The following is a 15402-nucleotide window of genomic DNA, read 5'->3' on the forward strand; positions in this document are numbered from 1 at the left end:
TACGTCCGCATGCGTCTTGATTTCCTATCTTTTACATTGTAGACGCAGGTGCATGCGTTTGCTTACGCATGTGTATTTTCGCGGTGTACAGCTGGGCGCGCGGCTGACACACCATGTTAGAATTTTTGGGTGTCAAATTTCCGCCGCCATACGCATGCGGACACTTGCGGAAGGAGTGCGTAAAAAAAAAATGCATTACAGTCTATATGAACACAAGGACATGCGTTCGCTTGCGTTTGCACAAGGGTCTATATACAGAAATCCCATGAGCCACGCCCATTGGGCTTGTGTCAAGGAAATTCTCCTTGAAAAAATTTTTCATAACAAACGCATGCGCATAATCAATGCAAACGCATGCAAACATTGCATTTTTTTATCCGTCATGCGTAAGTTGATGCGGATAAAAAACGCAGCGTTATCATGGGTTTGTATGCGTTTTGCCATGCGTTTGCTTTTGTGTACAAAACACTGCGGACTCAACCGCGAATGTGAACCTAGCCTAAGGCATCATTTACACATTCGTGTTTAAACACGTATGTGAAAAAGTGGTACCAGTGTCAATCAGTGTTGTGCATCACTGTGCCCATTTATACCATCAGTGTTCATCCATGTATCTGTTTGTCCTGTCAGTATGTCATCAGTGTTTTTAACGGATAAAGCAATAAATGACAAAGCTTCTTCAATACTTTTCAATTTTAAACACGGTCCACACAAGGATGCTGTACTTGTTTTTCACAGACCCATAGACTTCTATTTGCCCTTTTTTTTATCTGTGCTGATGGATGATAACGATCATCTGTGAGTTTTGCTCAGACACATGATCCATGAAAAACATTGACATGTGAATAGCAGCATAGATAATGTGTATGTACAGTATCCATGATAAAATACGTACAGTCTTACCCAAAAGTGTTGGCACCCTTTGAATTTGTTTCAGGCTATTTTTGCAATTACACATGTTTATTTCCTTTGTGGTTATTGGAACAACACACACAAAAAGGAAAATTGGACATCATTTCACACACACCCCAAAAATGGGCCAGAGAAAATTGTTGGCTCCCTCAAATTAATATTTGGTTTCACACCCTCTTTAATAAATAACTGCAATCAGTCACTTCCTATAACCATCAACAAGCTTCTTACATCTCAACTGGAATTTTGGACCACTCGTCTTTTGCAAACAGCTCCAGGTCACCCATATTTGAAGGGTGCCTTCTCCCAACAGCAGTTTTAAGATCTTTCTACATGTGTTCAATGTGATTTAGATCCGGACTTATTGCTGGCAACATCAGAACTCTTTCTTTCTATCCATTTCTGGGTGCTTCTTGAAGTATGTTTGGGGTCATTGCCCTGCTGGAAGACCCATGACTTAGGACGCAAACCCAGCTTTCTGACACTGGACACTACATTGCAACCCAAAATCCTTTGGTAACCTTCAGATTTCATGATGCCTTGCACACAGTCAAGGCACCCAGTGCCAGAGTCAGGAAAACAAACTCAAAACATCTTTGAACCTCCACCCTATATGCAGTCCACCTTTTTTGTGTCTCTTTAAGCAGTCTGCAGGACAGCTTGATTGGGGAATCCACCATCTGGACTAACCTGCGTTGGCAACCTTTCCTCAATTTTTCTCAGTGTATAACTCATGAATTGGGAATTTCAGTTGTCGCGGATGAACTTTTGATGATGTGACAGGTTGCCACGAATGTTGATGCCTCAGCAAAAAAAAATGTCGCCAGCAATTTAACCAAGAGAATTTAGACTTGCTTAGAGAAAATTCGGAACACTTCTATTCTCAATGTAGTACAGGTGATGAAACATGGGTCCATCAAAATGATCCTGACACCAAACAAGAGTCCATGCAATGGAAACACATGGAGTCAATCAGCTGGAAAGATCAAGGCAACAGTTTTTTATGTTTTGTTATATGTTATGCCCAACGGTGGCCCATGTGGGTTTGTGGACCCACTTTGCCACAGGACCTGGCCTGCTCAGGAAGGGGCGTAGCTAAGCGGCTACCAGGTGTTCACTGGAGCTTCTGATGGCGGAGACAAACTGGGCTGCACGTAGCCACCAGATACCACTCATGGGCTGGTGTCACACTTGCGTGTGCAATGCAAGAAACTCGCATCAATACCCGACAATTCGGACCTGAGCATTCAGGTGCATAGAAATGCATGCAGCACACACTTTGGTCCGCAGTGCCGGGTATTCATGCGAGTTTCTTTCATTGCACACACAAGTGTGACACCAGCCATAGGCAGATCCTGGTACAGCAGCTGCTAACCCCAGGTGGCATGTTTGCTTACACGGACTAGGGGTATGTTCAGACACACTGGTCTAGTGGGACAGTGTTCAGGCACTGGCTACATTGGGACCAGGGGACTTTGGTAACAGGACTGGCTGCACCAGGACCAGGAGACAATGTTCATGCCCTGGCCACATCGGGACCAGGGGACTTTGGGAACAGAACTGGCCACACTGGGATCAGGGAACAAAGTTCAGGCACTGACCACACCAGGACCAATGGGCTTCCGGAAGAGGACTGGCCGCATCGGGAACAGAACTGGCCACGTCTGAACGAGGGATTTGGGTTCAATACACTGGTTGCACCAGGACTAGGGGATCTCGCAACTGCACTGGTAGAACACCAACTACCAGTTGACTCAACGCATTGCTTGACGACTCATTAAGGGAGAGGGAATCTTATATACAGGATGACTCCTAGCAATTGGCTGGGAGCCATCTTGCAGGTATACTAATCCTAAATTCCTTTCAGCAGCAAGCTGAGGTCATTTACTATGTGTTCGCACTGCCCCTTTAAGAGTAGGGGAGCGTTCTCACTAAGCACCACTGGAAACTGTGGCGTGTATACCAGGAAAAGAAGAGCACACCACAGGGCCGTGACGGTGAATAAACCGACGTACTTGCATGGAGGGAGAAGGGGACACCCTGCAGGGGTACTGGCCATTGAGCTACACTAGAATTCATGCCACCGAAGACAATTACTAGAGAAGACACCTATGCTTCAACAATAAAGGCATTACATGAATCAATGAGAAATTACGTCAGAAGTTGACGACAGGTGTGTTGCTGCATCAGGAGAATGCACCAGTTCACAAGTTTTGCAAATCACGAGATACTATCAGGGAAGACTCCTTCATGCAGCTTAATCATCCACTCTACAGTCCAAATCTGGCTCCCAGTGATTACTTTCAATTTCACAATCTGCACAAATTTCTGCATGGAAAATTATTTTCTGATGATAAAGCAGTAAAAGAGGCCGTTGCAGGGTTATTGCAAATCAAGTAGCTGGCCTTGTATTCTGAGTTCTGAGGGCATGCGATCACTGGAGGCGAAGTGGAATAGGTGTGATGAAGTCAAGGGGGATTACATTAAAAAGTAGTAAGTACAATTTTCTTACAATTTTTTTTTTTACATAATCCGGTAAACTGTAGAACACCCCTCGTATTTGACCACCACTGTCATAATTTTAAAAATGGTCTAATTCTCTCTCTCAAACCCTGAGCCACATCGGTTTGGGTCCTGTATTTACTCCAAAAATGTTAGCCCTCTACCAATCCCCCCTTAGCCCAGCTAAAAATTAGCGGCTCCCTTTCGGCCCCCTTTACTATAAAGAATGGTACTCGACAAGGTTGCCCCCTCTCCCCAATGTTGTATATCCTGATAATGGAGCATATTGTGGAGGCCATATGTGCTAATCCTGATATACAGGGAATGAAAATAGCGGGCTCAGTATGTGTTCTGCATTTGCTGATGACCTGCTAATTTATTTAACTAATCCACATATTTCGCTTCCTTTCCCGATGTCTGAGCTGGCATGTTTTAGTAGTTGGTCAAATTTTAAGATCAATCTTGAAAAATCTGAGGCCATGAATATTGCCCTACCCATACAAATGGCGGTATCATAGTATGGTACATACATTTCTTTTTTCTCCTTCTTGTTATTTAGTTAAATAGGTTGTCAATTGTCTTCTGCAAACTACTGTTGATACCGTGTGGAGTTTTGTTTTCATGTATCTAAACAATTCTCTGTTTCAGTAGTTACTATGCCATATGGTGTGTTCGTATGAACCTGTTGATATTTGTTTTTAGTTGTGTATTATAAAAACAAAACATTTTGAATGAGAAAAAATTGTCTAATTGCCATTAAACCCTCATCAAGCTGTATTTTGTAATATTATAATACCGCTTTGTTAAATTTGATTATTGCAACATATTTACTCGTCTATGTATATACATGGTGGGCCATGTATATAGATATACCTAAATAAAATGGAAATGGTTGGTGATATCATGTTCCTGTTTGTGGCACATTAGTATATGGGAGGGGGAAAACTTTTCAAGATGGGTGGTGTCCATGGTGGCCATTTTGAAGTCAGCCATTTTGGATCCAACTTTATTTTTTCCAATGGGATTTTTTCCAACTCACTGAATTTGCAGAATGGGCAAAACAAAAATTGGAACAGGACCCTCAGTTTACACAGAACATTATGTTCAGTGATGAGGCAAACTTTTTTGGGTGGGCCATTTATATGGATACATCTAAATCAAATGGGAATGGTGACAGTTTTCTTGCGTAGGGTGTCTTGCATTGAAATCTGCTACAATGACCCAGGTACTGTGTTCACCAGACATCAACACAATTTCTATCTGCTCCTCACGTGTTAACCTCTGCGACATGTCAATGGCTGTAAACAAAGAGTAACTTGTAAATAACTCATGAAAGAATAAAGTTACATTAAAACCAAGCACACCATTGTTTTTCTTGTGAAATTCTCAATAAGTTTGATGTCACATAACCGTCTTCACATTGGAAAAATTAAAGTTGGATCCAAAATGGCCAACATCAAAATGGCCGCTATGGTCACCACCCATCTTGAAAATAATTCCCCCTCCCATATACTAATGTGCGACAAACAGGAAGTTGATATCACCAACTCATCCCATTTTATTTACAGTGCCTTGCGAAAGTATTCAGCCCCATGGAACTTTTAAACCTTTTCCCACATATCATGCTTCAAACATAAAGATACCAAATGTAAATTTTTGGTGAAGAATCAGCAACAAGTGGAACACAGTTGTGAAGTTGAAAGAAATTTATTGGTTATTTTAATTTTTTGTGGAAATTCAAAAACTGAAAAGTGGGGCGTGCAATATTATTCGGCCCCTTTACTTTCAATGCAGCAATCTCACTCCAGAAGTTCATTGTGGATCTCTGAATGATCCAATGTTGTCCTAAATGCCTAATGATGATAAATATAATCCACCTGTGTGTAATCGTCTCCGTATAAATGCACCTGCTCTGTGATAGTCTCAGGGTTCTGTTTGAAGCAGAGCGCATCATGAAGACCAAGGAACACAACAGGCAGGTCCGTGATACTGTTGTGGAGAAGTTTAAAGCCGGATATGAATACAAAATGATTTCCAAAACTTTGAACATCCCAAGGAGCACTGTGCAAGCGATCATATTGAAATGGAAGGAGTATCATACCACTGCAAATCTACTAAGACCCAGCCGTCCCTCTAAACTTTCATCTCAAACAAGGAGAAGACTGATCAGAGATGCAGCCAAGAGGCCCATGATCCCTCTGGATGCTGCAGAGATCTACAGCTGAGGTGGGACAGTCTGTCCATAGGACAACAATCAGTCATACACTGCACAAATCTGGCCTTTATAGAAGAGTTGCAAGAAGAAAGCCATTTCTCAAAGATATCCATAAAAAGTGTTTAAAGTTTGCAACAAGCCACCTGGGAGACACATCAAACGTGGGAGAAGGTGCTCTGGTCAGATGAAACCAAAATAGAACTTTTTGGCAACAATGTCAAACGATATGTTTGGCGTAAAGGTAACGCAGCTCATCACCCTGAACACACCATCCCCACTGTCAAAGATGTTGGTGGCAGCATCATGGTTTGGGCCTGCTTTTCTTCAGCAGGGACAGGGAAGATGGTTACAATTGATGGAAAGATGGATGGAGCCAAAAACAGGACCATTCTTGAAGAAAACCTGTTGGAAGTCTGCAAAAGACCTGAGACCGGGACGGAGGTTTGTCTTCCAAAAAGACAATGATCCCAAACAAAGCAAAATCTACAATGGAATGGTTCACAAATAAACGTATCCAGGTGTTAGAATGGCCAAGTCAAAGTCCAGACCTCAATCCAATCGAGAATCTGTGGAAAGAGCTGAAAACTGCTGTTCACAAACGATCTCCATCAAACCTCACTGAGCTCGAGCTGTTTGCCAAGGAAGAATGGGCAAGAATTTCAGTCTCTCGATGTACAAAACTGATAGACATACCCCAAGCGACTTGCAGCTGTAATCGCAACAAAAGATGGTGCAATAAAGTATTAAGTTAAAGGGGCCGAATAATATTACACGCCCCACTTTTCAGTTTTTGAATTTCCACAAAAATTTAAAATAACCAATAAATTTTGTTCAACTTCACAATTGTGTTCCACTTGTTGTTGATTCTTCACCAAAAATTTACATTTGGTATCTTTGTTTGAAGCATGATATGTGGGAAAAGGTTGAAAAGTTCCAGGGGGCCAAATACTTTCGCAAGCCACTCTTAAGGTACCGTTACACTGAACGACTTACCAACGATCTCGACCAGCGATACGACCTGGCCGTGATCGTTGGTAAGTCGTTGTGTGGTCGCTGGGGAGCTGTCACACAGACAGCTCTCTCCAGCGACCAACGATCAGGGGAACGACTTCGGCATCGTTGAAACTGTCTTCAACGATGCGGAAGTCCCCCTGCAGCACCCGGGTAACCAGGGTAAACATCGGGTTACTAAGTGCAGGGCCGCGCTTAGTAACCCGATATTTACCCTGGTTACCATTGTAAAAGTAAAAAAAAAACAAAAAAACACACTACATACTCACATTCCGATGTCTGTCACGTCCCCCGCCGTCAGCTTCCCGCACTGACTGTGTCAGCGCCGGCCGTAAAGCAGAGCACAGCGTGATGTCACCGCTGTGCGCTTCTTTACGGCCGGCACTGACAGTCAGTGCGGGAAGCTGACGGCGGGGGACGTGACAGACATCGGAATGTGAGTATGTAGTTTTTTTTTTTTTTTTACTTTTACAATGGTAACAAGGGTAAATATCGGGTTACTAAGCGCGGCCCTGCGCTTAGTAGCCCGATATTTACCCTGGTTACAAGTGAACACATCGCTGGATCGGCGTCACACACGCCGATCCAGCGATGACAGCGGGTGATCAGCGACCAAAAAAAGGTCCTGATCATTCCCTACGACCAACGATCTCCCAGAAGGGGCCTGATCGTTGGTCGCTGTCACACATAACGAGATTGTTAGCGGGATCGTCGCTACGTCACAAAAAAGCGTGACGTTGCAACGATATCGTTAACGAAATCGTTATGTGTGAAGGTACCTTAAGAGTATGTGCACACGTTGCAGATTTCCTGCGGATCCACAGCTTTTTTTTTTACCGTGCAGAAACGCAGATCCGCAAGTGATTTACAGTACAATCTAAATCAATAGGAAAAAAAAATGCTGTGCTAATGGTGCGGAAAATTCCATGCGGAAATGCTGCGGATTAAAAGAAGTAGCACGTCACTTATTTTTTGCGGATCTGCAGTGTTTTTGTACCCAATCCATTATAGAAATCCGCAGGGGTAAAAAACGCAGCAAATCCGCACAAAAAACATGTCAAATCCGCACCTGCGTTTTCTGCCAAGAGATGCAGAATCCGCACCAAAAATTCCTAAGCCTAATCCGCAACGTGTGCACATAGCCTTAGTGTATCCATATACATGGCCCACCCTGTAGATATAATATAAAGCAGTTTGTGTACATTACAATAAGCTTTATATGGGCACACACTTTCGATTGAATACTGTCTTTCTCAATCCCACCATACCAATGCACACTCGGCTTGGCTAAGTATGTGTGTGTGTGTGTATATATATATATATATATATATATATATATATATATATATATATATATTTGTTCTGGATGGTGAGAGGAGCATAAGCAGCAACACCCCTGATGGCTTATCGCTGTGCACAAATGGATTGGTGGCTTAATTTACATTTCTTTATCCTTATCTCCTTACATAATCAGGGAAAATTTTAAATGGGTTGTCCCATAAATAAAGTTCATTTTAATCTAATAGATCTTGGAATAGAAGTAAGTTTCACAATTGGATATGTTTAAAAAAACAGGAGCCATTACACAGTACACAGCAGGGGCACATTTATAAGATTATCTCAGCACAGGAACATCTTTTATTAACCCCTTCACCCCAAAGCCTGTTTTTACCTTCCTGACCAGGCCAATTTTTACAGTTCTGACAACTCTGAGTTTTCGAGGTCATAACTCTGGAACGTTTCAATGGATCCCCACTGATTCTGAGATTTTCTCATGACATATTGTACTTCATGATAGTGGTAAAATTTCTTTAATATGACTTGCGTTTATTTGTGCAAAAAACGGAAATTTGGCAAAAATTTCATTATTTTAGGGACCACCTCACATTTAAAGTCGCCTAATCACTTATACGGAACGAGGAACAGCGTAACCACATTTTGATAGCTATAATTGCTCCATGTTTCGGCAGACAGAGTCATATTATGGTTTGTTTTTTTGCGGGACGAGCTAATGTTTTATTGGTACCATTTTCGGGCACATGACTTTTTGATCGCTTTCTATTCCGTTTTTTGGGGATACAAAATGAACAAAAACAGCAATTCAGGGATTGCTTTTTGTTTTTTATATTGTTCCATGTGTGAGAAAATTGATCAGGCAGTTTTATTCTTCGGGTCAGTACGATTACAGCGATATCTCATTTATCTTTTTTTATGTTTTGGCACTTTTATACAATAAAAACTTTTATAGAAAAAATAATTATTTTTGCATCGCTTTGTTCTGAGAACTATAACTATTATTTTCTAGCTGATGGAGCTGTATGTCAGCTTGTTTTTTGCAGGACAAGATGATGCTTGCAGCGGTACTATTTTTATTTACATTAATCTTTTTGGTCATGTTTTATTGCACTTTTCGTTTGGCAGTATGATGATAAAGCATTGTTTTTTTTGCCTAATTTTTTTATTTATTTTTTACGGTGTTCACTGAAGGGGTTAACTAGTGGGACAGTTTTATAGACCGGTATAAAAAAGAACAGCCGACAGCACATCAATATTCGGATGCACGTTCCAGTCCAACGACCCAATTGGAGATAAACAGTCCCAAATAAAACCGAAACGGCATCCAGTCCGGGTGATAAAAAAATAAAAAATCAATACCTTTGTTCTGCCATGATGCAACGTTTCGACCCAAAAGGTCTTTGTCAAGCATGCACAATACACAAAATGGCAGCCTTATATAGTGTGGTGGCACATGCTCACCAATCACTATCAAGGTATTGCCCATTTAAAATACAAAACAATAAAAACAAAAATTCGGAAGAGCAAAAAGTGAACAAATTAACCCTCTGTGTACAGTCCTAGCCAATCCCAGCTAGGCATCTCTGTTGGCATAGAGACCAACAACCTATCAGGGCCATCCTTCTGATGTAAACAAATGCAGAACCTATCATATTGGGAATCAGCCCTGGAATGCACTGATTGTGGAAACTTCACACTAGACCTCAAGCAGTGTAGACTACAGGTCCTTCTCAAAAAATTAGCATATAGTGTTAAATTTCATTATTTACCATAATGTAATGATTACAATTAAACTTTCATATATTATAGATTCATTATCCACCAACTGAAATTTGTCAGGTCTTTTATTGTTTTAATACTGATGATTTTGGCCTACAACTCCTGATAACCCAAAAAACCTGTCTCAATAAATTAGCATATTTCACCCGGCCAATCAAATAAAAGTGTTTTTTAATAACAAACAAAAAAAACATCAAATAATAATGTTCAGTTATGCACTCAATACTTGGTCGGGAATCCTTTGGCAGAAATGACTGCCTCCATGCCACGCCGCATTGAAGCAATCAGCCTGTGACACTGCTGAGATGTTATGGAGGCCCAGGATGCTTCAATAGCGGCCTTAAGCTCATCCAGAGTGTTGGGTCTTGCGTCTCTCAACTTTCTCTTCACAATATCCCACAGATTCTCTATGGGGTTCAGGTCAGGAGAGTTGGCAGGCCAATTGAGCACAGTAATACCATGGTCAGTAAACCATTTACCAGTGGTTTTGGCACTGTGAGCAGGTGCCAGGTCGTGCTGAAAAATGAAATCTTCATCTCCATAAAGCATTTCAGCCGATGGAAGCATGAAGTGCTCCAAAATCTCCTGATAGCTAGCTGCATTGACCCTGCCCTTGATGAAACACAGTGGACCAACACCAGCAGCTGACATGGCACCCCACACCATCACTGACTGTGGGTACTTGACACTGGACTTCAGGCATTGTGGCATTTCCTTCTCCCCAGTCTTCCTCCAGACTCTGGCACCTTGATTTCCGAATGACATGCAAAATTTGCTTTCATCAGAAAAAAGTACTTGGGACCACTTAGCAACAGTCCAGTGCTGCTTCTCTGTGGAAAAAAAGTGGCTTTACCTGGGGAATGCGGCACCTGTAGCCCATTTCCTGCACACGCCTGTGCACGGTGGCTCTGGATGTTTCCACACCAGACTCAGTCCACTGCTTCCTCAGGTTCCCCAAGGTCTGGAATCGGTCCTTCTCCACAATCTTCCTCAGGGTCCGGTCACCTCTTCTCGTTGTACAGCGTTTTCTGCCACATTGTTTCCTTCCAACAGACTTACCATTGAGGTGCCTTGATACAGCACTCTGGGAACAGCCTATTTGTTGAGAAATTTCTTTCTGGGTCTTACCCTCTTGCTTGAGGGTGTCAATGATGGCCTTCTTGACATCTGTCAGGTCGCTAGTCTTACCCATGATGGGGGTTTTGAGTAATGAACCAGGCAGGGAGTTTTTAAAAGCCTCAGGTATCTTTTGCATGTGTTTAGAGTTAATTAGTTGATTCAGAAGATTAGGGTAATAGGTCGTTTAGAGAACCTTTTCTTGATATGCTAATTTATTGAGACAGGTTTTTTGGGTTATCAGGAGTTGTATGCCAAAATCATCAGTATTAAAACAATAAAAGACCTGACAAATTTCAGTTGGTGGATAATGAATCTATAATATATGAAAGTTTAATTGTAATCATTACATTATGGTAAATAATGAAATTTAACACTATATGCTAATTTTTTGAGAAGGACCTGTATCTGTCTCTCCACTCTTCCTTCAGACTCTGGGACCTTGATTTCCAAGGTCTGGTGTGAAGTATCCACAATCAGTGATGGTTTGGGGAGCCATGTCATCTGCTGAGGTAGGTCCACTGTGTTTTATCAGGACCAAAGTCAGTGCAGCCGTCTACCAGGACATTTTAGAGCACTTCATGCTTCCCTCTGCTGACAAGCTTTTTGGAGATGGAAATTTAATTCTCCAGCAGGACTTGGCACCTGTCCACACTGCCAAAAGTACCAATACCTGGTTTAAAAACAACAGTATCACTGTGCTTGACTGGCCAGAAAGTTCACCTGACCTTAACCACACAGATAATCTAAGGGGTATTGTCAAGAGCAAGATGAGACACCAGACCCAACAATGCAGATGAGCTGAAGGCTGCTATCAAAGCAACCTGGGCTTCCATAACACCTCAGCAGTGACACAGGCTGATCGGCTCCATACCACGCCGCATTGATGCAGTAATTGATGCCAATGTAGCCCCGACCAAGTATTGAGTGTATTTACCTAACGTACATTTCAGTAGGCCAACATTTCAGATTTTTAAATCAGTTTTCAAGCTGGTGTTATAAAGTATTCTTATTTACTGAGATAATGACTTTTGGGTTTTCATTGGCTGTAAGCCATAATCATCAACATTAACAGAAATAAATACTTGAAATAGATCACTCTGTTTTGTAATGACTCTATATAATATACAAGTTTCACTTTTTGTATTGAAAAACTGAAATAAAGCAACTTTTTGTTGATATTCTAATTTTGTGAGATGCACCTGTATTAGGTCAGAACAGGAAGTCTGCTGTGTAGGATTGCCTGCAAATTATACAAACGAATAACACTGATAATAGGCTCAATATATCACGAACAAAACACATAAATAATAATTTTATTTCTATAGTGCCAACATATTCCGTAGCACTTTACATTTTAGAAATGTAATCTAACACCTGTGATGACTTCTCTCAACTACTTTAGAGTTGCTGGCCAGTCATGGTTTTCTCCAGCCTCTATAGCAGGGGTCTCTAACATGCGCCCCCTGAGGCTGCTTCATGCGGCCCACAGGCATTGTAGACCCCTTGGCGATCCCTGCTGATCCAGGGGGCCACCGACTAGCATTTTTTTTTCAGTTGAAAGTGCGTCCTTAGACGCACATTCAGTTAAAATGTATTGCCGAGAAGAGACGCTCTACACAACCATACCTATGCAAGCCTCCGGCCAGTCAGAGACCAGCAGGTGAAATAAGCCTTCTGGCATGGCAGCGTATGATATCACTGTCATGCGCCAGCATGCAGAGGTCAGCTGCTGGCCTCTGATTGGCCAGCGGCTTGTATAAGGGTACGTGTCCACTTTCAGGATGGCCGGCAGTTTGGACGGTGCGGCAAACTCGCTCCGCCCAAAGCTCCACCCCCTTCTGGAGACGCGATGATGCCGGATGTGTTCATTGCACACATCCGGCATCATCGCACCCCACACATAGGGCCCTGTGATTTACCTTGCGGCGGTGCAGTGTCGCCGCAAGGTAAATGGACATGCTGCGATCTAAAAAGACGCGCCGCATGTCCGTAAGCGCAGGGCCGCTGGGTGCGTGTTACCACGCATAGTGGAGACGGGATTTCATAAAATCCCCTCCACTATGCTGTAACATCTGGACGCTGCGGATTGAACGCTGCAGCTCTACGCAGCGTTCATTCCGCTGCTATTCCGGATGTAAAACGGCACGTGGACACATACCCTTAGTATTGCTTTGCAGAGAGTCTGCGCAGCAATACATTTCAATTGAATGTGCGTCCAAGGGCACACATTTAGCTGAAATAAAGTGCTGCCAGCGGCGGCTCCTGTATCGGGCAGCGATCGTCAAGCAGTCTACAGTGCCTGTGGCCACATGTACAGTAAGGATGGGGAGGGAGCAGAGGACAGATGAGAAGAATTTTTTTTTTCTTTTTTCTCTTTCATGTGTACGGCACAATAGGGGACATATCTAAATATGGTAACCTGGATGGGGACATAACTACAATATGGGAAGCTAACTACAATATGAGGACCTGGATGGGGACATATCTATAATATGGGGACCTGGATATGGAGACATAACTACAATATTAGGACCTGGATGGTGATATAACTACAATATGGGGACATCACTACAATATGAGGACTTGGATGGGGACATAAGTACAATATTTGGATCTAGATATGGAGACATGGATATTGGGACATGACTACAATTTGAGAACCTGGATAGGGATATAACTGCAATATGGGGACTTGGATTGGGACATAACTACAATATGGAGACCTGGATAGTGACATAACTACAATATTAGGACCTGGATGGGGACATAACTACAATATGGGGATCTGGATATGGAGACATGGATATTGGGACATGATTACAATATGAGAACCTGGATAGGGATATAACTACAAAATGGGGACATAACTACAATATGGGGACCTGGATGGGGACATAACTACAATGTGGGGACCTGGATGGGGACATAACTACAATGTGGGGACCTGGATGGGGACATATCTACAGCATGGAAACCTGGATATAGGGACATAACTACAATATGAGGACCAGGTTGGTGATATAACTACAATATGGGGACATCACTACAATATGAGAACCTGGATGGGGACATAACTGCAATATGAGGACCTGGATGGGGACATAACTACAATATGGGGATCTGGATATGGAGACATAACTACAATATGGGGACATAACTACAATATGAGGACCTGGATGGGGACATAACTACAATATGGGGATCTGGATATGGAGACATGGATATTGGGACATGACTACAATATGAGAACCTGGATAGGGATATAACTACAAAATGGGGACATAACTACAATATGGGGACCTGGATGGGGACATAGCTATAGTATGGGAACATAACTACAATATGGGGACCTGGATATGGGGACATAACTACATACAACATGAGGACATAACTACAATATGAGTGCACATTCGTTATCACCACATTCATAACGACCCAAGTTAATAATAATCTATAATCTTTATTTTTATATAGCGCTAACATATTCTGCAGCGCTTTACAGTTTGCACACATTATCATCACTATCCCCGATGGGACTCACAATCTAAATTCCCTATCAGTATGTCTTTTGAATGTGGGGGGAAACCGGAGTACCCGGAGGAAACCCACGCAAACACGGAGAGAACATACAAACTCTTTGCAGATGTTGTCCAAAGTTCTAAATAAATAAAATAAACACTGCAAAAATGTTCAAAAGGTGTATAGAAAAAAATGGTATCACTAAAAATGTCACTTTGTCCTTCAAAAAAAATGCGTCCGCCCAGATTCAATTTTTTTCTATATGTGGCCCATACACCCAGCCGAGTTTGAGATCCCTTCTCTATAGCAACATAAATAAATTCAAACCTCAAGCCAGATCCCTCAATAAAGTCAGATCCCAGCCTAAAAGCATTAATACATTCAGATCAGACCCCAAAAGAACTTATGACCCTTTAAATAAATTCAGGCTTTAAACCAGTCCCCTAAATTATGGTTTAATAATTATCAGTAATTGCATACCTCAGTGGTGAATAAATAATCATCTCGTTAGTATTCCTCTGATTTTTTAGAATATTTGGCTCTACCGTTCACTGGATTGGACTTTTCATCCCTGCCTTTGAACTCAGCAGTGTCAGTTGTGTAAACTTCGTGTGGTTTAGTAGAAATTGGTTTCTTTACAAACGACAAAACAAACAGAGGAAGTTTCTTTGATGTATTAAATGTCCCATCCCTATGAAAATACATGGGAGTCTGGTGACTGACTAAACTTTATGAAATATTGTGCATTCTTTTATTTGGTGTAGAAATTGTCAGGATGGCTATGATAAAGCACTTAGGGGTACGTAATAAAAGTATTTATTCCCCCAAATGCAGTGCAACTTTCCTGTACTTCTTATATACAAACCATAGATACATTTCACAATGGATTCACTTGTCTACATTTACAGTTTGCAAAAGGCTCAGACTGGGTTCACGTTGCATTGGAGCCACACATCAGTGGCTCAGTTGGATCTTACGTCTGAAGCCCTGGAAAACCTGATATGGAGGTGCGCTGACATGACCATTGACTTCAATGATGCAGACGGAAG

At 42.0% G+C, this 15402-nt stretch overlaps 1 protein-coding gene across 1 annotated transcript in view; it reads right to left on the bottom strand.

Moving 5' to 3' along the window:
* HAL (histidine ammonia-lyase) overlaps nucleotides 1–14944 on the bottom strand; it is a 203076-nt gene extending 188132 nt beyond the window's left edge. The window contains exon 1 of the mRNA XM_077265171.1: nucleotides 14834–14944. Coding sequence (XP_077121286.1) covers nucleotides 14834–14856 — 23 coding nt within the window. The 5' untranslated portion in view covers nucleotides 14857–14944. The remainder of the gene's footprint in view (nucleotides 1–14833) is intronic.
* Nucleotides 14945–15402: the final 458 nt, after the last annotated feature.

Source organism: Ranitomeya variabilis, chromosome 5, assembly GCF_051348905.1.
Source record: "Ranitomeya variabilis isolate aRanVar5 chromosome 5, aRanVar5.hap1, whole genome shotgun sequence".
Lineage (NCBI taxonomy): Eukaryota > Metazoa > Chordata > Amphibia > Anura > Dendrobatidae > Ranitomeya > Ranitomeya variabilis.